General features: G+C 42.2%; 1 protein-coding gene and 1 pseudogene across 1 annotated transcript; one reads left to right on the top strand and one right to left on the bottom strand.

Annotated features, from left to right (window-relative positions):
• Positions 1 to 4460: 4460 nt before the first annotated feature.
• Positions 4461 to 11246, top strand: LOC136674061 (olfactomedin-4-like). Its single transcript, XM_066649917.1, has 5 exons — positions 4461 to 4582; positions 4778 to 4900; positions 5088 to 5306; positions 8311 to 8464; positions 9968 to 11246. Exons 1-5 carry the CDS (start codon positions 4523 to 4525, stop codon positions 10810 to 10812), a joined length of 1401 nt encoding a protein of 466 aa, XP_066506014.1. The 5' UTR covers positions 4461 to 4522; the 3' UTR covers positions 10813 to 11246.
• Positions 11247 to 12299: 1053 nt separating this feature from the next.
• LOC136673335 (protein NDRG4-B-like) lies at positions 12300 to 26951 on the bottom strand (annotated as a pseudogene).
• Between the last annotated feature and the right edge of the window lie 230 nt (positions 26952 to 27181).

Here is a 27181-nt window from a genome sequence, read left to right as displayed (position 1 = left end):
CTGAGTGACCACCTGCTTCAGCAAGACAACTTATAAACACTTTCTCTCTCTCTCTCTCTCTCTCTCTCAAACACACACACACACACACACACACACAGAAATGTTGCAATTATCAAGATCTTCATGACTATGTAAATTGTGTGGTTATTTGAATGCTGTCTGAAAAAGCGAATGTTTTCTACCGAGGAAGTTCTGTGTTGGGAAATCAACTTGAAAATTCATTGTTCCTCACATTTCTCAACAGGTCTGTGAGATAAAGCAGTTTGATCAAAATAATTAACGTAAACAAAGCACCTCTCACGCATGAGATGCACATCGACACTTGCATAATTCTCAGTTAAACACAATCCCCACCACACCACTCAGCCTCAGATGAACTACGCTGGTTGTTATTTAGCTGCACTCTCTCACTCTCATGAGCTAAAGGTGTGCAGTGTGCTCACCAGGCTGGATTATAAACTCGAGGTTCAGTTCCAGCTAAGAGCAGGGTGGTATTACATGAGAGAGTGAGTTTGCAGGTGTAAGACCAAACAAAAGTGAATCCCTTGATGTCCAGTATCTAGAATTACAAAGAAATACCAGGTCTAAAGTGATGGCATGTTGTGTAAGTTTACTTTGGTTAAATGGCAGTATGTAATACTTGGACTTACATTGACAAACAGAAACATTAAACTGGTTACAAGAAAACAGCTAATGATGATCATCTCAGAACAATAATTCATACGTCATAGCTACTTAAAGGGCTCTTAAGTAAAGAAAATGGTGCGGTATAGAACCTTAAACATCTGAGGAACGTTTTGAATGAGTAAACGGTTCTTGAAATGTTTTTCCAGATTAATGGGGAATGTGCTTGTAACAACTGAAGAACCATTTTTAATGCTGTATAGAACCCTTTTCTAAAATGTGATATACACTACCATCTAAAGCACATTCTCCTTCTATCAGAGGAACCCCTTCATGATGCAAAGAACTCTACTCATGCAAAAGATTCATCAGATGTTCAGAGTTCTATAGAGAACCATTCTCTTTACTAAAGAACCCTTGTAGAAACACCATTTTTAATCGTGTCAGTCATCTTCAACCACTTTCCAACCTGGAATCATTGGGCACGAGGCAGTGGACCCACTGTGGACCGGGCACCAGTCCATCGCAGGGCATCACACACTTCTGCCCACTTCTGTTACAGTATCCTTTTATTGGCAAAGGCAAGTTTATTAATAGAGCACCTTTCATACAAAAGCAATTCAAAGTGATTTACAGAAGAAGCAGTTGAATTAAAAGCCAGAATAACGATCATGAAAGTCCAATAAAACAATTAAAATATTGCAGTAAAAGGAAATACATAAAAATAGTAAAATGATTAAAAGATTAAAACAATTTAAAATGATACCAAAAAAGAAAAGAACTAAATTGCTGTTATTTTACTGAAGAGTTTCTGCTGTTTATTTAAGTTTATAAACGTGTGTTTTCTGAGAACTGACTGCCATTAGTCAGTAAACTGGAACTTTTTCAAATTTAAATGAAATGATATTTACATTTACAGCTGAGGTAGAGGTTTGAGACTAAACACTTTCCACGTTCCACATCACTTTTACTGAGGCAGCGAGTCTAGTTTGTATTTTTTAAACTGATTACAGATTTATTTCAGCTTTAATTCACTATATCAACATTTCAGAGGCTAAAACATGATATCCACCATTTCATTTCATTTCAATTCGTACAGTCAAGGGTTTTTCCAGTGAGATCTAGTTCCTCAGTAGAAGCAATTTCCAAACTAAAGGTACCACAATCAAGTCTACAGTCAGTTATGTGCAAATCTAAAAAAATCTGGGGCGACAAAAACATTGCTTTGTTCCAGAAGGAGGTGCAAATAATGTCTCACAGCTGAGAAAAGTCTCGTCTGAAAAGTTCTAATGAAACCCAAGGCAAAGTTTTGAAGGCATCGAGTACCAGTGTCTACATCCACCATAAAGGGAGTGCTACACTGCCATAACCTGAAAGAAGATTTGAAGGCTGATATAAAAATCCAGACTAAAATTTGCAGAGGACCACCAGGAGAAAGACCTCACCTTTTGGAGGAGTTGACTTTTGGTCACATGAAATAAACATTTTTCTTCTTGCCTGTAATGCGCATTACATTGAGCAAAAATAGTGAGGTCTTTAATCCAAACAACACAAACTCTTATGTGCAGCATTGGGGTGGCAGTATCATGTTCATACATTCATTCATAATCTGTAATCCTTATCCAGTTCAGGGTTGCGGTGGGTCCAGAGCCTACCTACAATCATTGGGCACATGGCGGGAACACACCCTGGAGAGCATTCCAGACCTTCACTGGGTGACACACACTCACACATTCACACCTAAGGGCACTTTTGAGTTGCCAGTCCACCAACGTCTGTTTTTGGACCAAGGACCTTGGGAGGAAACCGGAGCACCCGGAGGAAACCCACACAGACACAGAAAGAACACACCAATTCCCCACAGACAATCACCTGGAGGAAACCCACGCAAACACAAGGAGAACACACCACACTCCTCACAGACAGTCACCCAGAGGAAACCCACGCAGACACAGAGAGAACACACTACACACTTCGCAGACAGTCACCCGGAGGAAACCCACGCAGACACAGAGAGAACACACCACACTCCTCGCAAACAGTCACCCGGAGGAAACCCACGCAGACACAGAGAGAACACACCACACTCCTCGCAGACTATCACCCGGAGGAAACACAAGCAGACACAGAGAGAACACACCACACTCCTCGCAGACTATCACCCGGAGGAAACACAAGCAGACACAGGGAGAACACACCACACTCCTCACAGACAGTCACCCGGAGGAAACCCATGCAAACACAGAGAGAACACACCACACCCCTCACAGACAATCACCCGGAGGAAACCCACGCAGACACGGGAGAACACACCACACTCCTCACAGACAGTCACTCGGAGGAAACCCACGCAGACACAGAGAGAACACACCACAAACCTCGCAGACAGTCACCCGGAGGAAACCCACGCAGACACAGAGAGAACACACCACACTCCTCGCAGACAGTCACCCGGAGGAAACCCATGCAAACACAGGGAGAACACACCACACCCCTCACAGACAATCACCCGGAGGAAACCCACACAGACACAGGGAGAACACACCACACTCCTCACAGACAGTCACCCGGAGGAAACCCATGCAAACACAGGGAGAACACACCACACCCCTCACAGACAATCACCCGGAGGAAACCCACGCAGACACAGAGAGAACACTCCTCACAGACAATCACCCAGAGGAAACCCACGCAGACACAGGGAGAACACACCACACCCCTCACAGACAGTCACCCGGAGGAAACCCACACAGACACAGAGAGAACACACTACACTCCTCACAGGCAGTCACCCGGAGGAAACCCACGCGAACACAGGGAGAACACACCAGACTCCTCACAGACTTTCACCTGGAGGAAACCCACACGGACACAGGGAGAACACACCACACTCCTCACAGACTTTCACCCGGAGGAAACCCACACAGACACAGGGAGAACACACAAGACTCCTCACAGACTTTCACCCGGAGGAAACCCACACAGACGCAGGGAGAACACACCACACTCCTCACAGACAGTCACCCAGAGGAAACCCACACAGACACAAAGAGAACACACCACACTCCTCACAGACAGTCACCCAGAGGAAACCCACACAAACACATGGAGAACACATCACACTCCTCACAGACAATCACCCGGAGCGGGACTTGAACCCAAAACCTCGAGGTCCCTGGAGCTGTGTGACTGCGACTCCTACCTGCTGCACCACCGTGCTACCCCATTATCATGTTGTGGGGCTGTATTTCTGGGAAATGGAAGGGTGCATGTCAGAAAGTAGAGGGTGTCATGTAGAAACCTTACTGTGTAGGGCCAAATCATTGGGACTTTACAATCTAGGCCTTGTCACAGTCACTCAGGTCTTCACCTGTGCATCCAGTGATCAGTGCGACTACCTTTATCCATGAGAGGTCCTCAGTCTTCTCATGTATGGATGAACATGTTCATAATCTGACTTTTGGTGTAAGTAACCCTTGATGAACTTCTGGAAGATAACAATACTGATAAAGAACAACGGCAACTGCAAAGCACAGCAAAAATACAATCTCACGGTCAACGAAAGGAAGAAGTCGACCTGCGAATTGTGCAGAAAGAGGAAGAGTGAGTATCACAAAACGGTTCAAAATTCCAGTGAAGTTGAGTAACTCTGCGGTGAGTCTACACCACAGTGAATATCAAAACGTGCAGCCGTATCTCACACTTCCCTCATTCACACAGCTTTCTCCCCCCCTCACCCTTCTCAGTTTCTGACCAACCTCTGGTTTTTGGAGGAGGTGGGAGGAGGCTTTGAAGGAGCTTCTTGAATTTAAATCCTCTCCTCATCTCCTCTGTTTGCCTGAACTTCTGTGAAGTCGAGGAGCTTCAGCATCCCTCCGTTTAGCTTCCAGAATCAACCATGATGTCTCTGCTCTTTTCTGTTTGTGTGACCACTGTGTTTCTGACCTCTGTCTTTCAGGTAAGAGATGACCGCGCTGTTCACTGTACACACAATGTCATTAACTGCTGATAAACACATACAGTGTGTGTTGTAAGGTGACATTATACATCATACACTCTTTATATGTGCTAATGAATACTCTGAAAGTATTCTGAAAGAAATACTCTCGCTGTAATTACATTTAACGTTATCTGCTCTTCTGAATGTGTGCAGAGTGTGAGCGGGACTCCGTGTGTGTGTGAGCTGAAGAATTTGGTGAGTCCGTTCCCCTTCTCTAAACTGGACAACATCAACAGAGCGGCCTCCCAGTGCAACGGGAACATCACCCCCAAAGAGGTGCTTTATTTATACCTTTATATGAACAGATGGTCGGATTGCGTTTTTATATTTAACAGCTCATCAATTAGAAACCTTTATGATATTATTTTTGATGTTTACAGTTAACCCTTTCTGTAAGGTACACACTGTTTTATGATTAGATTAGACTTATGATGATGTTTTAAAGTGGATGTGTTTCTCTCAGATGAAGGAGGCGAGCGGGCTGATGTTGGGTCTGCAGAGCAGGCTGAAGCAGCTGGAGGAGAGTGTGTCTGTGTTGGAGAGAGAGGATGATGGAAAACTGTATGGAGCCATTTCTCTGAGAATCATCGAGCTGGAGCTAGCTGAGGTTCTGCAGCTCATGCTCAAACTCAACGAGACTCTGCACTCAAACCAGAGGCTCAGTGAAAAGACCATCGCCGAGGTACAACACACACTAACACAGCTGAACAGAGGCCAAAGTTGGCATTCTGCCCTGACACACACTTCCCAAACCCTGCCTCTCACCCAGTCATACAAAAGTGCACTATGGCCAACATTTCTGTGAATATTTGATGCCTACAGAAGAGATACTGGTGATGGACGATTAATTTTGGGTCACTAAAGCTGCTCCAACTCATCCCTGGACTCCAGAGAGCACTGCTTCACTGCTTCACAGACCAACACCCCTCAAGTCCACATTTGGCACTGAGCTTAGTAATCATAGGTTCATGTGCAGCTGCTCTGGAGCATCCCATTTTATTTAATACTTGTCTATGGCGATTCTAACAGAGCATGTCCACAATGCTCACAGTTTCTTCACAACTTATGAGAGGTCTCTATACATTTCAGAACACATTGGGTAAATACACATCCATTAAATCCATTGGTCCGTCTGCTTTTTAGCCCCTTTAACACCATGGGGGTCCTGACCATTGAAGAACATTCCGGAGCGTTAAAAATATCAGTCCTCCTGCTGTTATGGAGATGCTCAGTCAGAGCCCGGTACCTGATTGCTTAGATCCTGATTTGCTAGTGACCCACTATGACGAAACATTGTCACATATTTTAAACCACCTGGCACCTCTAAGAACATGCTTGGTTACATTTTCACAGCCTGCTCCCTGGTACACTGATGAGCTGCGCAAGCTGAAAGCTGCTGGTCGTCAGCTTGAACGACTCTCAAACAGAACTGGCCTGACTGTGCATGCCCTTGCTTACAGTGATCAGGTCCTGTTTTATAAGAAAAAACTACAGGAAGCTAAAACACTCTATTATTCTGATGTTATTCTTGGTGCCCACAGTAACACTAGAGCTCTCTTTTCTACTGATAATAAGCTATTGAGCCCTGTGAAAAGTTTCCTTCCTTCCTATGGTTCCTTCAGCTGAACTCTGCTCTCGGTTCATGGACTTTTTCAATCATAAAATACATACAATTTACTCACAGTTTCAGCCCACTGCAACCAGGCTAAACATTACACAACTATCTCCTCAGTTCAGCAGCAGCAGCTATTTTTCCACCTTCAATACTGTAAACCAACAGCTTGTTTCACAGATTATTAATTTCTCAAGGGCAACTTCATTTCAATTAGACCCTTTTCCTACACAGCAGGTGAAAGCTTGTTCTCCATTTATCTGTCCTCTTATCACCGAAATTATCAATGCTTCACTTAGTTCAGGAATGGTCCCAGCTTCTTTGAAACTGGCAGCTATTACTCCAGTTCTCAAGAAGCCTGGCTTAGATCCTGAGAACCTCGCAAATTACAGGCCCATCTCTAATCTCTTTTTCCTTGCTAAACTGTTGGAGCGAACAGTAGCTGCTCAGTTAACAGAACATATTCAATCATGTGATCTGTTTGAGGTCTTCCAATCAGGATTTAGGAGGAATCACAGCACTGAAACTGCTCGTTAGGGTTGTCAATGACTTGCTGATGTCAGCTGACCAAGGACTGCTGAGTCTTCTTGTACTGTTGGACCTTACTGCAGCCTTTGATACAGTGTGTCATAGCCTTTTACTAACTCGGCTCAAGAATATGTTTGGCGTAACTGGTACTGCATTAGCTTGGTTTCAATCGTATCTTTCTGGTAGGCAGCAGTTTGTTTCAATGGGAAGTTTTCGATCTGACACATGCTCCTTGTCACATGGTGTCCCCAGGGCTCTGTTCTCGGGCCCCTGCTTTTTATTTTGTACATCCTTCCTCTTGGTGACATCATTAGACATCATGGGCTGTAGTTTCACTGTTTTACTGATGATGTCCAGATATATATTTGTACAAAACCTTCCCACAGCTTGCCACCTAGTGCCTTGCTGAAATGCTTAACTGATGTGAGGGCTTGGATGATCGAGAACTTCCTGAGCTTAAATAATAAAAAATCTGAAGCCATCATAATTGCTTCTCCTGCAACAGTCAGGAAGCTTAGTGACACTACTGTTTGTATCCCTGGTTTTGTTGTGTCTACCTCAACACTAGTGAGAAATCTCGGAGTAATTTTTGACTCTACATTATCGTTTGACTCACATATTAACAACACATGTAGGACAGCCTTCTACCATCTTAAAAATATCTCTAGGATTCGCCCTTTTCTCTCTTTCACTGCTGCCGAGACCATAGTCCATGCATTTGTTACTTCCAGACTTGACTACTGCAATGCTCTGTTGTGTGGCCTCCCTGCTCGGGCTTTGAGCAGGTTGCAGTATGTGCAGAATTCTGCTGCTAGGGTGCTGATCCATACAATATCTTGGGAGCATATTACTCCAGTCCTAAGTCGTCTTCATTGGCATCCAGTGAAGTACCGAATACAGTACAAATTGCTTGTGTTGGTGTTAAAATCTTTGCATGACCTTGCCCCTTCTTACCTAAGTAGTCTACTGAAACCATACTCTCCAGTGCGTACTCTTTGGTCCTCAAGCCTCCATTTGCTTGAGGTCCCACATTTTAAGCTAAGCACCATTGGAAATAGAGCATTTTGTGTTGCGGGTCCAAAGCTGTGGAATAGTCTTCCTGACGAACTGTGAGCTTGTTCATCTTTAGATGTTTTTAAAACCAGACTCAAAACTCATCTTTTTAAACTAGCATATGGATGACACTATGTATATGTCTCTATGGTCATTTTATGTTTGTATGTGCATTTACCTTTTCTTGACTTTTTTTTTAACTTTTTATTTTTATTTTTATTTTTTTATTTTTATTATCTATTGTACAGTGTCCTTGGGTCACTTGAAAGGCGCTTTCAAATAAAAATGTATTATTATTATTATTATAACAGGGTAAAAGTGGGTTAACAAAGTTGGCAGAGCCACAGATAGACTTCAGTCTGTAACTGCAGAACTACACAGTGCTCCTGTAGGGTCAGTGGAGCTGAGAGAACAGACAGTGAGGGTGATTTGCACGTTTTGGGGTGATGTGTTTGAATAACAGCTGATCGTAACGTGTTAATGTGGACTACAGTTACAGGGCATGCTGGAGGACATGCAGAACCTGGAGGACTTTGACTACATGCAGGTGGTGAAGAAGCAGCGAGAGAACCAGCGAATGAAGAGAGACTTGGATCGGTGCCAGAACAAACTGCAGGCCACCGCGGGGCCACCCACAGCTTTACCAGGTACACGCTGCTTTCACACCTGCAGCAACACCACAGTAACATCGCAGCCTCAACAGATCAAAACGCGCATCTGTGATGTCTCTTTTGGAAAAACTAGTTTGGTTTAGAAAAGGGATTGTGTGTCATAAGCTTGTGAACTGTAATCTACAAGAGAGTTCAATCAGTTATAGTTATAAGTATGAAGTAAAATACATAAGGAGTTATTTATTGTTTTAATTTTCTATGTAATCTCAGTTAATGTCTATACATTTGTTAGAACTAGCCAGTAACTTTTCAATTTCCGGATGAATACAAAAATAAATCTTGCCTTTACTTGAAAAATAATCATGTATCGCTATCAGAAAATTGCTTTCCATTGAGATCAGGTAGAAATCCATCTGGGCTGAGTTCAGGCTCAAATCCACAGTCTCACACAGTCTCTCTATCTCTCTCTTAAAAAGTTACAATTTTGCAGATACACATTGTTCTTTGGATATTTAAACACATGAGTTATAAACACTCAAGCAAAGAGTAAAACTAGATAAACACAAAACACTGGATAAAAAACCCACTAAAGGCAATGAAAAGCCAAGACAATAAGATTCCAGACAAATAAAGACCTAAAACTATAACCTAGAAAAGAAAGAGGGTAAACAAAGAGTTAAACATCAAACAGAGACAAAGACAAACTCATAAGAACCACACCTGAGATTAAAGAGTCTAAACACAACAGGCACAAATATCTGAACACAACCAGAGACCGAAGATAAAGAACAACCGAAAATACTGATTCAGAGCTAAGACAAAGACTCATCACCAGGGAAACTACAGATAAATACAAGAGGAATGAAGACAAAAGTGTACTCAAGGTTTAAAGAGACTCAGTAAAAAAAAATATAACTCAGTACAACTGAACTCAACGCTCAGGACAAACACAAATGAAGCATGGGATATGAAAAGACACAGTAGACAAGACACACCTAGAAACCAATCAAGACACATGACACTAGGACCTCGGATGCAGGATGATCACATGATGAGGGGAACATGTGGAAACACAACCAGGAACCAAAACAAAACAACACACAGTACCGAGCATGTAATACACTGGCTGCAAGCCATCCAACTCTCACAGCTGTGTTCAAATGTGTTTACGGGATCTGCATGGTTCATTTAAAGGAACACTAGGTATGATTTGGTATTTTTCCTCCTGGGCTCCACCTACAGTTGCAGAGTGTAATTCACACTGAAATAAAGAGGAAAGAGGAGGGGGAGGTGATTTCCTACCTTCCTCCACAAGTTCTACCACAGAGGCTCTATTCTTCCAATTTCAGGTCAATGGTGTATAACAATGATTTTGAAGATATAATTTTAGCGTAAAAAATGCTACTTAGTGTTTCTTTAACTGTTTTGGTAAATATATAGTGCTAGGTGCTGGGTGGCATTAGTAGATATATATTTATAAAAATCTGTGCATCCAACTTATTTATCTCACTTAAAGACCTATCTTTTCTGTTTCTGTAGGACACTGTCCACAAGGGCTGCTACTCAACGTGTCTGGGCCAAGAACCTACTCCCTCACACAGTACGGCACCTCCTACCCTTACGGGGCCTGGGGCAAAGACCCCAAACCTGCTCCCGGGAAGGAGGGCATGTACTGGCTGGTGGCCCTCACCAGCAGCAATGTTTTTGCCAATTATGTTCGTCAGTACAACAGCTGGAGTACCATGATGGTGGGAGTAGGGGCCACAGACGCATCCATTTCTTCATCCAACCCCACCACCAACACCATCCAAGGGCCCAATGTGGTCATGTACGGTGGTGCGCTCTACTACGGCTGCTACAATACTCCGTATGTCTGCCGCTTCAACATGAGTGATTACACGGTCTCTAACGTGGCTCTTCCTCCGAACACAGGAATCAACAACAAGTTCCCCTTCGCTTACCTGGATTTAGCCTACACTTATACTGACCTTGACTTCGCCACAGACGAGTCGGGGGTTTGGGTCATCTACACCTCCCCCGAAAACTTCGGTAACATCATTATCAGTGAGGTGCTCACCAGGACCCCTCCGGTTCTGGGCAGAAACTGGAAGACGTCCCTCCACAAGCGAACGGTCACCAACACCTTCATGGTGTGTGGCGTTCTCTATGCTACCCGCTTCCTCAACAAAGAGACAGAGGAGATCTTCTATTCGTTCGACACTCAGACAGGCATAGAGCACTACGACCTCAGGATCCACCTCAAGAAGATGCAGCCCAATGTCCAATCACTGAATTACAACCCTCAAGACCGAATGCTGTATATGTACAGTGACGCCTACATCCTCTCGTACAATGTCATCTTTAGTGACACCCTTTATGCTTGAATGAGCTTTTGAGTGAACATGTTTAAAGGAACAGTCTGTCATTTTTACCAACAAAAAGTAAAGTAACACTGGGTAAGATTTGCTCCTGGGCTCCTCCCCCTACAGTTACAGGGTATAATTCACTTTTAGAGGACTGTCCTGAAATCGAGAGGGAGGGAGCAAGCAGTGGTGGTTTCCTACCCTCCTCCAAAAGTTACACAGTGCAGTGTTGAGTCACGGAGTAGCATCAACAAAGGCTCCCTGTTACAACTCAGTGAAGTTTCTCAATATTTAAAATATATTGAAGAAGATGACGGATTGCTCCTTTAAACTTTTGCTTCTCTGTATGTTTGGAATCTTGAGTCGTTGTGTTTTTTAAAGTCATGTCTGTGTCATTCACAGTTTCCCTGGTAGAGTTGTAAGGTGTTTGTCTCTGGAAGCTGAATATTCATGTGTTCAACACTTGATTACTAAAATAAATCTAATGTTGATGCGAATGGTTTTGCTGTGATTATGGAGCTGGTGTATTAGTCATTTATGATTCATCAGCAGGTTTCCTGTGTCTCATAAACCACATAAAGGTTTTCTATGAAGTAGCAAACATAGTAGATTTCTAAACCAAAGGTAATTTATTAAATATAACAGGAAATTTGATACAATGTTAATAACAAAATGGATCTTTAGCTTCTTTAAATTCAAGTTTTCAGTCGTTAATTGACTGAGTTCTGTAAATGATTTAGTAGTTACTATGAATTATTTAATATCTACCATGGATTTTTCTGCAACCCTAGCATTTTACTGTGACTACTATAAATTATTTAGTGTCTTATACAAATTATTCACATTATGTCACTAGTTTTAGCCACTTTCCAACCTTCTGAAGAGTTATTTAAAAAAAAAAGCTAGCAACAGAGATGTTCTGTACAAACGTTTTTATAGAGGAGAAAACGCCGGTAGCACGACTCGTTAGAACACCAGGACTGACCATGAGCGGGGAGACGGCTCTCTCTCTGCGGATTCTCTGCTCCCGGAGACACTGCTCTCTGCTGCAGAGACGGAGCAGCACGGTCGGTCCACACAGCAGCACACACAGATCTGACAGAGCTGTGAGTGTACATAAAGTGCTGCTAAAGACTTCTTTTTATGTTGAATTTATTCCTTTTCCTAAACTGAAATCACACAAATGATTGAGGCATTCAGCTTTATTAAAGCAGTAAACACGTCTCACGTCGACATGGTTAGACCCATGGTATCGTTTCAGTATTGGTATCGAGATATTTAAGCAGGTATCGTATCGAAGGTCATAATTTTGGTATCGTGCCAACACTAGGGTTAGTGTCAGTGTCTGTACGGGTTTCCTCTGGGTGCTCCAGCTTCCTCACACAGTGTTGCATTGACCACAGGCGTGAGTGTGTGGAATGTCTATAGCTATGAATGTCCAATTTGGAAGTAAATAAAGTGTAAATACACCACTTACACAAGCAGAACGACAGGAATCTTTCTTTTCACATCCTTTTTATTGTATTACATGATCAGTACACAGACAGTGATGGCTTCTATATAGATTTACATTTTACATGAATCCTTTTTTTGTTTGTTTTTCATGACAAAGCAGAAAAGAATCAGTCCTATCTTTGCAGACATGTTTAAGCCTGCAGCGGAAGAGCTCCGCCCACACAGTTTAGCATTTTCTCAAAACATAGTAACTTATTGCTCATTACAAAAACGATGGCTAATCATAGTAGTAATAATATTCATAATATTAACAATAATAGTATCAATAGTATCCATGAAATTATCGCAGGAATTAATACCATGGTGGTAAATTAAGAGCTCTATCATAATATAAAAAGAGGACATCAATGAAGGTGCTGGGGAAGGGAGTGTGAACTGATACTGTATACTTCCACAACACAAGGCTAGTAGTGGTAGAGACCTTTTTTTATTGTTATTATCTAAAAACAGCGAGTATCTACAGCAGGAGTGAAGAGGTGTGAAGGTGGAGAAGAGAAAGGCAGGTGGGAGGGGCCTGAGCCCGAAGAGAGTCGAAGTGATTGGATGGAGTCACACTGACAATAAACTCTACAGCACTTTCAAATGACAAGATACATTCAGGACCTCCAGGCAGGAGTGGCGATTAGGGTCCGTAAGCAGCGCTTATCCAACGGCAGTCCCACCATAATCACTTTAAATTCAGACGTATCTACCTTAAATATTCATCCTTCTGCAGATATAGTCCTGCCAGACTTTGTGGGGATGATGTGGCTTTAGATTTGCGGCCAATAACATTTGGCAATAACACACATTTTGGAGAGAAACAATGAGGGACACTATGGCCTGTGTAATAACTATCACACAATTAATAGTGAATAACAATGAGCTATTATACTACGAACTGATTTTTATCATAGTAATTAGTTTTTTTATTATTATTATAAAAATAATTAACATGTAATTCAATTTTTAAAGCTAGATAACAATGTAGACAAATTTGTTCATAAAGTCTACTAAGCTACAGGCAAGTGATACTGCTTCTAACACTGACCACAAGAGGGCGCAGACCTAAAGCTACATCATGCTTTGAACCTGCAGGTCTAAACTGCCCCTGGATCAGCCGCCTGATAATCACGGCCAGGATTTGATGTGTTAAACAGGAGGGTCATGAGAGCATGCTTTTGATCTCTCGACACGAGCGGACGACTGGGAATGTCAGAAACAGTCGGGGGAATAAAACGAAACACAACCACAGGTTTGTACTGTCTTATCCCAGAGCATGCAAACAAATGCAGGGAAAGAAACTGTGTGTCCCAAATCACTTTGGAAAAGAGGGAGAACGCTCTCTTCTCCTGCCAGCTATTTGTGGCTTTTGCATTTACCCTCGTTACCTTGTTCTCAAGGGGAGTTTTCTTCCCTCCGTGTTATCTTCGCTCACACTTTTTCCTCACTTTATTTCTTTGTACTTTCACATTCCTCACCCACAAAGACAAACATTCCTTCTGTTTGGGCTGCAACGATTACTCTGTTAAGGTTATTTAAAGTTGACTGACAATGACTGAAGAAACATTTGGGGCATGGTTAACTTAGAAACAAACTCTAGACAGATGCCATCATTCTGACAAACTGCAAAACACTACAGGAAGCGTAGAGGGAGATATGGCTTCTGTTGATTCATTGCACCATAAAATAAGAAGCTGCTTGTCGCACAGACGGAATGGGGCAAAGTGAAAGGAGACCAAATAATGATTCCTCAAAAAATAGATTGTAGAATAATCTATTATAGAATCACTGTTGTGCTCTTGGGGAAAAGATTCTTTCTCTCCTTTTTTTTTATTTAGTGAGAATATGTCACCACAAACAGACCACCACAAATACGAGATCTTCTCGTGCCAGCGACAGATCATTAGTTGCAGCCCATCTACCCCATCCGTCTTCTATTTGGACAGCGTACAGCAGCAGACGGTAGCAGTCCACACCCTTTGGTGCCACAGTTTGAGGCGGTTCCTCCATGGCTCGGAGGAAGGGAGGGGTCATTTAGCCCTTTGGGGGGCGACTGCCAGTGTCTGTGAGGGCCGGGGCACCTTGAAATTTTATGGGACAGGATTTTTAAATTTATTTTTTTTGGGGTGGGTTTGGGGTTTGCCCTACATTCCGAGCTTGGAGCAGCACACTCCAGAAAGCCCCGCCCCTTACAGACACATACACACAGGACACGCCCCCTACATCACGGCGTACATATGACGCTGTGAGAAAGTGACATTCAGCGAGACGGAAGAGAGATATTTGAGAATGAGTCGGGGATTCAAACACACCGTTCACACACTCTTCTCTCGTCCTCAATACAATCTGACAACAGGTCTGGCCAATCAGCTCGCAGCCTTTGTGCACATGGATGCAGAACATAGGGTCAGCTTTTGGTCATGAGTCTGTGAAGTTAAAGGCATTAAAGGCTGTATAACCATATGTTTGTTGATGTAATGGTATTCGTAGTGTATTCTAGGAATGTGTGTGATTTCATAAACAACAGAAGGAGAACTAAAGCCAAGCAAACCTTACATGAACTCTAAAATCCGAACAGATTTTGGAAACATTCGCCTCTCCTTTAATTTGTTTTTGTTGTTTTTACATATAAGGTGATAAATCTGGTACCTGCCCTGCGTTTTAATTCCAGTTTGAACTTGCCCTCGCCATTTCCCCTCGGTGGAATCCCTGACGCCATTTTAAGAGTCAACACTGATGTCCACTTCAGGAGCAGAACTTCCCTAGAATGCCTTACGATGTGACACAATTTTCACTGAAACCTCAGACAAATAAGTTTATAAATACAAGCTGAATGCAAAAAAACTAAAATGTTCACAATGCTTAAAAGTCAAAAACAATGCTTAAAAGTCAAAATCACTGAGTATATATTTTACACAATGGCTAGGTTATAAACCTAATATTTACCTAAAAAAACTAAAAAAAAGTAATAAAAAAAGTTCAGCTCTTGTGATCATTAACTGAATTCTTTTCCTTTTCTAAATACGACAGTGTGGACAGTCTGTAGCAAAAAAATGTGCAAATCAACAAAAGAAATCAGTCGGGTTCATGTTTCTGTTTGTTGCCACTGTCGAGTGGGTTCTGACATAAAAACCTGCTTCTTGTACTGTAAGTGGACACTTGTGTGACGTAGATGCTACGCACTTCCAAGTGCTCAATGGAAGTGGGCGAGTGCAGGTACAAATCAGAACTAAAATGCAGGTTTCAGTAACAATGGAACACTGCTATCTTTACGAAGAAGACTAGGGTTCGACTCCCTAGTAAATGACATAGTGCTACACCGGTAATAATAATAATAACAATAATAATTAGTTCAACTTAACACAAGGATGTTTACAATCAATTAAGGGTCGTTGGGATATTCGAATACTTGTGTGTGAGTGTGTGTGTGTGTGGGTGAATTAGGCTAGTTTTGGTATACCCATCCTGCAGGGCTAGGTGCTGTATGGAAAGCTTGGAACCGGCCTTGAACCAGCTCCAGTAGCTAATGTCCTAAAGACCTCTCTGGTTCAGCCTCAGCTCGCGGTTCCAGTTTGGTTTGGCTCAGAGTGTGATTGTCTACAGAATGGAGACCGTATTGAACCGATCCCAGGCGAAAACCACTCCAGCGAGAGGGGGGGAGTACACACTACAAAGAGCAGACTAATCTAAGACGTGTAGGACAGAACAGAACTGTATAACTAGTGTGTTAGAGTTGAGTGAGGTAGTTAATGCAAGAGTAGTGCGCACTACAACTAGAGTACTTGAGCTTAGTAGTCGGTAGAAAATTAGGGCACACTGTTTGTAAGTGTAATTAGTTTGTTTTTGGTTTTGTAGAACATATTAGCTATAATATGAGAGTTTTCAATGTTTTCAATGTTTGTCGTCACATCCAGAGTAGTGTGCACTACTGTTAGTGTACTAGAGTTAGATGTAATGGTTTGTGGTAGAGTAGTGCAAATTCCGTTTTGTGTACTAGAGGTAACATGGAAAGTAGTGCACACTACATTAAGTGTTTGTGGTAGAGTAGTGCACATTATATTTTGTATACTAGAGGTAACATGGAAAGTAGTGCACACTACATAATAAGTGTACCAGAGTGTGATGAAGTCAACAGTGGTAGAGTAGTGCACAGTACAGTTGGTGGACTAAACTGTAGTGGTTATTGTTAGAGAAAAAAAAGACAAAAAAGGCAAAAAAGCTTTGCTGATTGGCTGAGAGCTGCTGTGTTAGCACCTGATTGGTTCAGAGTGTCTCTCTCGTACATTTCCAGTCATACAATCCTTTCAGTCATACAGTCCTTTTGCTCATGGCTTCAGAATACAGTACACTGCTGCACAATGTTCCTCAAACTGCTGCGCTCCCTTCCTTTCTTATCTCTATAACTACTATTGTAAATTTCTTTCCTCCCTTTGTCTTATTCCCTCCATCACTTTTTCCAAACCCTTTCCCCACTATCCCCACTTGCTAGACCACCATTCACTCCGTTGAGACTGTCATAGGACAGGGGCTACGAGAGCAGGGGCTGATGGGAGTTGTAGTCCTGGGGGTGGGTTTTGAGGGCGTAGGACAGAGGCAGCAGGCGAGGTGAGGAAGGGGATTGGGAGGGGACAGAAATACTGACACTCTGATCAAAAGAGAAACAATTAGTAACAAAGTCAGGGAAACCCATAAACAAGCATGAAGAGGATGGGGGTAATCAAGCAGTGATTCATAGTACAGTATAGAGAAGAGGAAATAAACACCAACACACACCCAGAGAACGAGAGAGAGAGAGAGAGAGAGAGAGAGAGAGAGAGAGAGAGAGAGAGAGAGGGCAGTGGACAGAATAAAGAAAGAGTCTCAGAGGAATCAAACCCTCTTTGCTCCCAAAACTTAAGCTGCGTTCACATTATAGAGCAGAGGTGAATTTAAAACACTGATTCAAATGTGTTCATTTCCAAACGATTAAACAAACATCGCACCAGTACAGTGTTGTCCTTCATTACATTCCCTACATTTCTGCTACAAAACTGTGTTAATGTAATGTATTTAATTCGTGTGGAAATGAGGCACAGGTGGGATTTTTCTGCCAAAATGTGAACCCAACATGATCTTTAACACTTTGAATGCTGATTTTCTTAAAGTCTGTTTCATACCTGCTCCTACCAGAATCACCAGACTTCACTAATAATCATTTTCAGAGGTCAGCAACAACTTTAACTTAGTGAGGAATAGTGTGTTTGCAGGTCCTTTCAAGGCCAAGTTGAGTTGACATGTATGACACTGTAGGTAGAGTAGTGCACACTACAGTTAGACCTAGTTTTCCAGACTCAGCTCAAGGTTAATTTAAACTTTAAACAATGCTCTAAAGACAAACCTTAAGAATTAATGATCAGATCTGAGCAAAGGAAAAATAAATCAGAATTGAGTGCTTGTAATGTGAACACAGACTTAGTCCTGTCTTTTGTCCGATGTCCTCCATCTCAGCATGTGTGTGTGTGTGTGTGTGTGTGTGTGTGTGTGTAGGCTCAGCAGGACACCTCCATGGTGTGGCTGACTTGGCCCACGGCCTCGTTGCTGTCGGAGTGTGTGCACGCTCGGTTGCGAGAGCCGTCCAGGGAGCTGCCGCTGGTCAGAGACGCCGTACGAGAGCGAGCGAGGCGAGTCATACTGGCTGAGGGCACTGAGAAAGAGAGAGAGAGAGAGAGAGAGAGAGAGAGAGAGAGAGAGAGAATGGGAGAAAGAAGAGGAGGAGGGATAAGAATGAAGTAAAGACAGAAAGAAGGAAAGATAAAAGAAGGCACACAGAGGAGCAGAGATAAAGGACAAAGAGGAGTGTAGAGAAGAAAAGACAGAAAAGGAGGAGAGAGAGTGTAAGGGAAGAAGAGATAGAAGAAGGAAATGAGAGAAGGGAGAAAAAAGAGGAGAGCAGGAAGGAAAGTAGAAACCAAAGAGAAAAAGAATGGGGAAAGTGAAAGAGGGAAGGGACAGAGTAAGGGAAGAATAGTGAGAAAACAGAAGGTGAAAGAGAAAAAATATAGCAAGAAAGAAAAGAGAGAGAGAGAGAGAGAGAGAGAGAGAGAGAGAGAGAGAGAGAGAGAGAGACAGAGAGAGAAGGAGGGAGAGAGAGAGAAGGAGGGAGAGAGAGAGAGACAGAGATATAAGTAACAGTAACAGGCCGGTGTTCATGTGATTGTTATGAAGGGTGGTTGGGATGACATGCTAGATTTTTGACAGCAGCGCAACCTGAATCTCAGTCTGTTTCAGGGTTTGAATCAGGCCAGGGTTCATCATCCAAATAATGGTATGGAACTGCAAACTGCAAGACTCAACTCAAATCTCCCAGCACACAGCAAACCTCCTCATGCAAGGGTTAATGCACATCCGGGATTAACTCTGGGATTCATTCTCCACAAACACTTCTCTTTCCCTAATCTGAGTTTTATATCACTATTTAAACACTTGTATAGTTTCATCCTGATATATAACACCACTGTCCAAGCAGCATTTGTGAAAAAGTATTCACTTAAAAAAGGGTTAAAAACTAATGTGTATTTTAATAATTAGAAAAAACAAGTAACATTCTGGTCACACTCTCCTTTTGAACGAGACGACTGACTACTTTACTCTTCATAAGTTTATCACTGAAAGTATGTTGCTCGCTGGTGTGTGCTGTTGTAAGTAAATGGCTAGACTTCTCAATTCCTGTCTAGTGAGATAACAGTTGAATGAGGTTCTGTAAACTGTTTTCAGCCTCATATCATTTGCTATGAAAAAATGTCTGCATTGTTCTATAAATCTGCTTACACAATGTCACAGTCAAAAACAAGTGTGAGCAGCCTCACGCTTCTGTATTCTGGTCTAGGATGCACATGCACTTCAGCCTGCCAAGCCTCACCCATAAGCACCTCTGTCTCTGATTGGCCGGAGCTGCTATGGCCTGCCATGCACAGAGAATGATGGGAAATTTTCAATGGCTGAAGTGAAGGAAGGAGCGGCCTGTTTTTCCTCGAGCGGAAAAACCGTTGGCCGAAACCAAACGCATGATGAACCCACAGAAATCATACAGAAGAACAGGAGGAAGAAACAAAGAAAATAAAACAGAAAGAAAGAAAAAGAGAAAGGAGGGATGAAGACCCAAGAGAGAAAAAGGGAAAGAAAAGTCGACTGGCTTCAGATGGATGAGGCAGAGGAGGGCGGAGGCAGACAGGAAACAGGAAGTACCTGGCCCCCCCACTCATCCTCCGATCCTTTATATACGCAACTGAGAGAGGACAGGAAACACACACACACAAACACAAAGGGCAAGATTACAACAAACTCCAACACACACACACACGGACATTCAGCAACACCCTGTTATTTATTTATTTAATTTTTTTTTTTTGCAATGAATAAAAGCTGAAATCCCTTGTTACCGACAACAAAAAACAGTCTCCTGTCCTTTGCAAAGAAGACACTGCAGCTAGTAATTGCTTGGGCTGCTTCACTGTGTTCTTCTACCAGCGAATACTAGCTTGGACCCCAGGAATTGCCGCTTGTGGCTATATTCTTTATGATTACAATTACATTAATAAACAGGACACAGAAGCCAAGAGGCGCTGTTCAGGATCTACATCTCCCACGTCTACATCATCATATATTTGCATTGAGATAAACTGGTGTAATGATGTAAATATGTAAATATAATAATAATAGCATGTCTAAGATTACACACTGTATAAGACATTTGGTTTTCTCTAGTTTTACACACACACACATCCACAATCATTCACACAATCTCACAAAGGCACCCCTATTAACACATAGACACACACTCACATTACCATGTGTTCAGACAAACAGCAGTACGAGACCCTGTATCAGTCTGATTACACTGAATATGTTAAAGAGCAGACACAGATTTAATCCACTCTAAATAACATCGCTGTCCAAACGTAAACACGTAAGTCTTCTCTGACACTTGCTCTACGTTATATGAACACAGCTGCTGTCCTTTAAATGGTATGAACATTTACTGATGAATTAGGAATATCCTGGTGCCTGTAAAATGAATAATTTGGAGATGCATGTTTGTATTTGGACAGCGACGACAAGCTGTAATTAAGCTCTACAGATTCAGTGACAGTGCTGTAATTATAGTGATAATGAGTCAGTGATTCTGTGTCAGCATGTCCTTTACTTAGGTTTGATTGATGCATTAACAAACACACTCATTATTAATATGAATTATTAATACTTACTGTAGCCCATTCCCTGGAGGAAGTACTTAAAAGCCTCTGTCAGTTTTCCAGGCTGTAAAACACACAAACAAATTCAAATCTAGCCACTGTATCTTCTTTCGTTCAACTAAAGAATGTACATCATATTTGTGTATAATTCAAGCATAGAATATTAAGTAAAATGACCTTGTGAGGTCTCCCCTTTATCCCAAGATAAGTTTTGTGTCAGGAATTTTTCAGTTTAGCGCAGGAGCTACGAAGCTAATGGATCTAAGGAATAAGTTACTCATACAGAATTAACATTGTGCTAATAATGTATTTAAATCCCCTCAGTCTTGGATCAAGTTGTTCAGTAATCACTAATACACATAGCTCTGTGCTTTCTGTATGATTTTTAACACTGGACAAAACAATGCACAATGCTAAAGTGAGCTATAGGCTTCCATACTTTGAAGCAGATGTGGGTAAAATAACGACTGAATTCAGTTACATTTAAAAAGTACCTTCCTAAAAAGTCATCTTGAGTATACAAATACCAACAAAATATATATAAAAAAAGAAAAATGACTTTAAAAACAAACAACCAAATAAAATCACAGGAGCTAAAATGTTTATGGCATTATTACTGTCTTTTTGGAGTATTTTGCTCAAAAATGAAGCTCAGAACTCAGCAACAAAACAGAAAAATAAACACAAATGTATCCTAACCCTAACCCAAGCAAAATGTATTAAACTGATTGTTGATTTAAATTATTAAATTTACTTAAATAATGATTACCAGAGTGGTTGCCCCAAATAGAGGCAGCCATTTTGTTTAATACTGGTTTAGTACAGAATCTTTGAGACATTGAGGCCACTAGGGGTTAATATACTGCCTGTGTTTTACGAATACACAGAGGAAATGAGTGCTGCTGTAAATAGAATAGGGTTGTGCTGCAGGTAGTGTCATAGTCACACAGCTTCAGGGACCTGGAGGTTGTGGGTTCCAGTCCCGCTCCGGGTGACTGAGGAGTGTGGTGTGTTCTCCCTGTGTCTGCGTGGGTTTCCTCCTGGTGACTGTCTGTAAGGAGTGTGGTGTGTTCTCTCTGTGTCTCCGTGGGTTTCCTCGGGTGACTGTCTGTGAGGAGTGTGGTGTGTTCTCCCTGTGTCTGCGTGGGTTTCCTCCGGGTGACTGTCTGTGAGTGAGTGTGGTGTGTTCTGTCTGTGTCTGCGTGGGTTTCCTCCAGGTGACTGTCTGTGAGGAGTGTGGTGTGTTCTCTCTGTGTCTGCGTGGGTTTCCTCCGGGTGACTGTCTGTGAGGAGTGTGGTGTGTTCTCCCTGTGTCTGCGTGGGTTTCCTCCGGGTGACTGTCTGTGAGGAGTGTGGTGTGTTCTCTCTGTGTCTGCGTGGGTTTCCTCCGGGTGCTCTGGCTTCCTCCTACGGTCCAAAAACACACCTTGGTAGGTGGATTGGCGACTCAAGTTCTGAGTGTGTGAGTGAATTGTGTGTGTGTGTCGCCCTGTGAAGAACTGGCGCCCCCTCCAGAGTGTGTTCCACCTTGCGCCCAGGGATTTCCGCTGTGAACTGGATGGGGAACATGAATTCCCTGAACTGTATAAGCGCTTACAGACCATGAATGAATGAATGTAAATAAGTGTAAAATAATGCGCAAATATTCTAGTGTAAATGCGAATAGTTACCCACTTCCCCACCTCTGCCTTCTACATTATCTCACAGAAGAATGAACGTAGAGATTCACTACATTTACTGTAAGGGGGAATTACAGTCTAAATCTGATAGTTTGATGATGATGATACTTTTACGAGAAACGGCATCCCACTGGGACGGTCAGATCCGGGTCAGTAATTTGTTTTAGCCCACAGTGAGTCAGACCAGAAGTGACAGGCAGCGTAACCCGATCTGGGATCAATAACGAGCAGGATGCTGACCTGTGTGATCTGAGCAGTCCACCGGAGTCGGCCATCTGAAACAGAACACACACAGTGAATCAAGGCCATTCGCAACAGACCTAATGGCTTTGTAAATATCGACGGATGAGGACTGTGTGTGAATTCCCATGAGGAAAATAAATGACTACAGCATTGGCACAAGATTCCTACAAGAGTCCTATAGCAAACTGCAACAATTACTTTAGTTAATACACAGTATATTAATAAAATACTACATTTATCGGAGCCTACATTACAGAGAAGTTAAACTAGAACTGTGTAAAAATCTCCATTTCTGGATCATCTCAAGTGCTAGTTCCACATTCAGTATGGACCACGTCCCCTGACGGTGCTCGGAAAGTAGGGTTGACTTTGGAAATATTATTGAAATGATTTATTTCAGATGATTGCTGTTGACCGACTGATTTATGCACAACAGCAACCCCTTGAGGTTCAGATCCTAAATGTGAGTGAGGATGTGGGAATCAGCAGAAACTGGGTGCAATTCCTAACCACGAGTGAAGGAGTGAGTTGCAAACTGAAATTATTAGAAAATTGACAGAAGTGGCTCGTTTTTCTTAGGTTTTTCTCCCCGAGTGTGTGATGATGCTATCTCACCTTGAGGAAAGTGGTGTTGGTGGGGTCCAGTTTGGAGTTGCACTCGACCTAAAATAAACAGAGAGAGAGAGAGAGATGAGAGAGAGAGAGTTACATAAAGTGATTATAACTTCAAAGTAAAGATCACGTAAGGAAACTGGGTTGCATTATTTATTTAGCCCAGAAAAAAAAGTCGCATGTAGTTACTGCCGGGGAAGTGATGATTTATAAATAGAAGTGTTTTGTTGGTGAGAGAGGGAGAGACAGCACTGCCGAGAAAGTAGAGAAGAGAGAGAGACAGAGAGAGACAGAGAGAGAGAGACAGAGAGAGAGAGAGAGAGAGAGAGAGAGAGAGAGAGAGAGAGAGAGAGAGGAGAAGAGAGAGAGAGAGTGTCGGGGCCATTGGGGGAAGTTGGAGGGGTTGCATGTCTGTGACAGAGTGCATATTCGTGTTAGAAGTGTTCCAGTTTAGTGTGTGTGTGTGTTGTGTGTGTGTGTGTGCATATATCTGTGTTGACCCAAATATTACAGTTCTGCAGCGATGAGTCACTCCAGCCGTGATTGCGCAGTTGCAGACGCCTGCAGCATTACAGACGAGTAAAGGCAAGATTTCAGTCTTTTTACTTCCGACTGTACACTCACTGGCCACTTTATAAGAAACACCTACATTCTCTTCTACCTTATTTTATCAAAACCTACTCCACTCCTGCCAACCCTGGTGAGTTCTAGTCATATGTTATATTCACCACTCTTCTAACACAATCAAAAGATTTCTCTAAACTTCCTGAGTGATCTCTAAAAGCCCACTAAAATGTGCAGAACTTATTAATAAAATTATAATGAAAGTCACTTATAAAAACAAACAAACACTCATTGTCAACACTGTCACTAATAAAAATGAAGCCTGAAAAAAAAGCAGCTGTAACTACGGACACTGGAAGCCTGTGCTAGCATTTCTCCTGCGGTGTTGCTATCAGTGTGTGAAGAGTGGGAGAAGAGGGTTTCAATTGACAATCAACACAATGGGCAGCACTTTGAACACATTTTATAAGTGGACAGAAACTTGTAAATAACTCATGAAAGAATAAAGTTACGTTAAAACCAAGCACACCATTGTTTTTCTTGTGAAATTTCCAAGAAGTTTGATGTGTCACATGACCCTCTTCCATTGAAAAAACAAAAGTTGGATCCAAAATGGCTGACTTCAAAATGGCCGCCATGGTCACCACCCATCTTGAAAAGTTTCCCCCCTCCCATTTACTAATGTGCCACAAAAATGGCCCACACTGTTTTATTAACCTTCACATAAAATTTAAATTAGAAATATATAACTTACACAACACTAAACATTTACAAATATTTAAATGGTAATAGAAGAGTGGCAAAAGTAACATATGACTATTATATTATTAAATTACATATTTTAAATTTAAAATAAATATCAGTAGAGAATTTAGTACACATTATTTGCTCCAAAATCTTTTTTTCCTCACGAAGGAATCCACTTCCCTTTGACAGACACTTTACTAGAAAACCCCTCCCCCTCTCAGACCCGCGGCTGCTTTCTTAGACACCCATTGTTTAAAAGGTGGTGGTTTGTGACAGAAAAGAGAAATCCAGCTCAATCTAAAACACTCAGCTGTTTAAATTGAGCCGTGTATATTTCAGAATGAAAAACAGTATCATTGAGGAACTGAATAATAGACTGAATGAGATTAGAAACCCATAAAGAGGAACTAGCCTCAGTTTTAATGGGTTTCAGAACTGGCTCCAGTCAGATTAGTCATATTCTCCATCTCTTTCCTTCTTCCTCTATTGTCATGCTCCATATTATCACTCTATATTTTATTTTTCTTGCCTTTGATTCCTTCTGTGCCTCGCTCTCAATTTCAATTTTCAATTTCAATAAGCTTTATTGGCAATGACCATATTCAGACATAGTATTGCCAAAGCATTAATACAATAACATGGAACATTAAGAATATAACCATTTTTTCTGTTATTATTAATATAATAATTAACAATCTTATAGAACTGTAATAATAAAAAGAACCAGTCAAAACAATTTATGTAATAATAAATAAATAAATAAATAATAATGTTATATAAAAATATATATAATAGATAAATAATAATAATAAATTAAAAATAAATACATAAGTAAATAAGATTATAATAAAAATAAATGGTAGAAATGGTGAGAATGGTAACAGACAGGGCAATTGTGTGTGTGTGTGTATACTTGTGTGTGTGGTGTGTTTATATATGTGTGCAGGCAGATATATATCTCGCTGCCAGGGCTCTCTCTCTCTCGTCTCTCTCTCTGTCTCTCTCTCACTATCTCGGTCTCTCTCTCTCTCTCTCTGTCTCTCTCTCTCTCACTATCTCTCACTATCTGTCTCTCTCTCTCTGTCTCTCTCTCCCTCTCTCTCTTCTCTATCACTATCTCTGTCTCTGCCTCTCTCTCTCTCTCTCTCTCTCTCTCTTTCTCTCTCTCGTTCCCTCTCTCCCTCTCTCTCTCTCACTATCTCTGTCTCTTTCTTTCTCTCACTATCTCTGACTCTCTCTCTCCTCGTTCCCCCCCCTCTATCTGTTTTGTTCCCTCCCTCTCTCACTATCTCTCTCTCTCTCTCTTTCTCTCTCTCTCTCTCTATCTGTTTTGTTCCCTCCCTCTCTCATTATCTTTCTCTCTCTCTCTCTCTCTCTCTCTCTCTTTGTTTTGTTCCCTCCCTCTCTCACTATCTCTCTCTCTCTCTCTCTCTCTCTCTCTGTCTCTCTCTCTCTCTCTCTCTGTCTCTGTCTCTGTTTCGTTCCCTCTCTCATGCTGTTGGTCTGATATGATGTGATGGAGCAGTGACCCGGGACTATTCCGGTGGAAAAATAAAATCTGGCACTGACATGAGCAAACAGCTCACATAACCCAGAGAGAGAGAGAAAGAGAGAGAGAGAGAGAGAGAGAGAGAGAGATGAGAGAGAGGAGAGAGATGAGAGAGGAGAGAGATGAGAGAGAGAAAGAGAGAGAGAGAGAGGAGAGAGGAGAGAGATGAGAGAGAGAGAGAGAGAGACAGAGAGAGAGAGAGACAGAGAGAGAGAGAGAGCCTGAAGCCTGTGCCATCTGGCCCTGAGAAAGACAGAGACATGCCTGACCTGCTTCCGTTTTTCTGAATGAGGACAAAACATCCCCTCACACTGCCAAACGCCCCACAGAGAAAACAGAACACGAGAAAACCAGAGAGCCGCCCAGAACCGCTTTAACAGCGACGAGCACTGTTCATGATGTGATAAATAATGCTCTGTGTGTCCAACTGTTCGTACTCAGCCCTTATGCGTCAGTGAAGATGAACCTGTTGTGGACGCAGATGTCCAGCTGCACACGCAGCGTGTGTAATCTCCTTGTAATATTAAAAAAACGTGAGACTCACCACACCCTCCTCTGCTGGAGCATTATCCCCAACAACAAGCATCACTGGGCACCTACAGGACACAGGATTAATCAGACACCTCCAGACCAATACCGAACATTCAGCACTCTCACCTCCCTCAAAATCCACAGCAAGGCACCTACACCCCGACTGCACACACACGACCCTATACACACACAGACTCACCTCAGGGTCTTGGCATTGAGCACAGTCCCACTGCGGTTCATCTCCAAATCTCTACGGCTGGGAAACACACACAAGCCTCAGGTCAGTGAAACTTTAAACATATCCCTACAGTCACTCATGTAAATCAATGCTATGCTTGATTAGCACGTGTGTGTGTGTGTGAGGGTGCGGATGCTAACCTGTTGTACATGTTCCAGAAGAGCTGCAGGTTGAAACTGGTTGATGGAGTTGTTGATCTGCTGACGGTAGCTCTGCACCAGCTCCGTGTTGTTCATCAGCTCCTCTGCAGTTAAAGGTGCAATAAGCATCACTGTCCGTAAAGAGGTGTGTGTTCGTGTTCTCGGCTGTATTCCTGCACCCTGCTCAGTGTAGCTTGTTGGTTTCATGAACTAATTATATGATAGTCCTTCATCAGTTAAACCATGCGCACTAATCCCCTGAACCTCTCTCGTACGATGGTGATCTTTTAAATCGGACTAATCTGATAGAGAAGAGTAGGGTGGTGGTATCAGAGAGATCACCTGGTCGCACCGCCCGC

This window comes from Hoplias malabaricus, chromosome 17, assembly GCF_029633855.1.
Source record: "Hoplias malabaricus isolate fHopMal1 chromosome 17, fHopMal1.hap1, whole genome shotgun sequence".
Classification (NCBI taxonomy): Eukaryota; Metazoa; Chordata; class Actinopteri; order Characiformes; family Erythrinidae; genus Hoplias; species Hoplias malabaricus.
The sequence above is the reverse complement of the archived record's forward strand: the minus strand, read 5'-3'. Positions and strand labels throughout refer to the sequence as shown.

Excerpts from the sequence above, each read along its gene's own strand:
- LOC136674061 (XM_066649917.1), top strand. The coding sequence starts at position 4,523 with ATGATGTCTCTGCTCTTTTCTGTTTGTGTGACCACTGTGTTTCTGACC. Across the intron at positions 4,583-4,777 it reads TTCTGACCTCTGTCTTTCAG|AGTGTGAGCGGGACTCCGTG; the intron begins GTAAGAGATGAC and ends GAATGTGTGCAG. Across the intron at positions 4,901-5,087 it reads GGAACATCACCCCCAAAGAG|ATGAAGGAGGCGAGCGGGCT; the intron begins GTGCTTTATTTA and ends TGTTTCTCTCAG.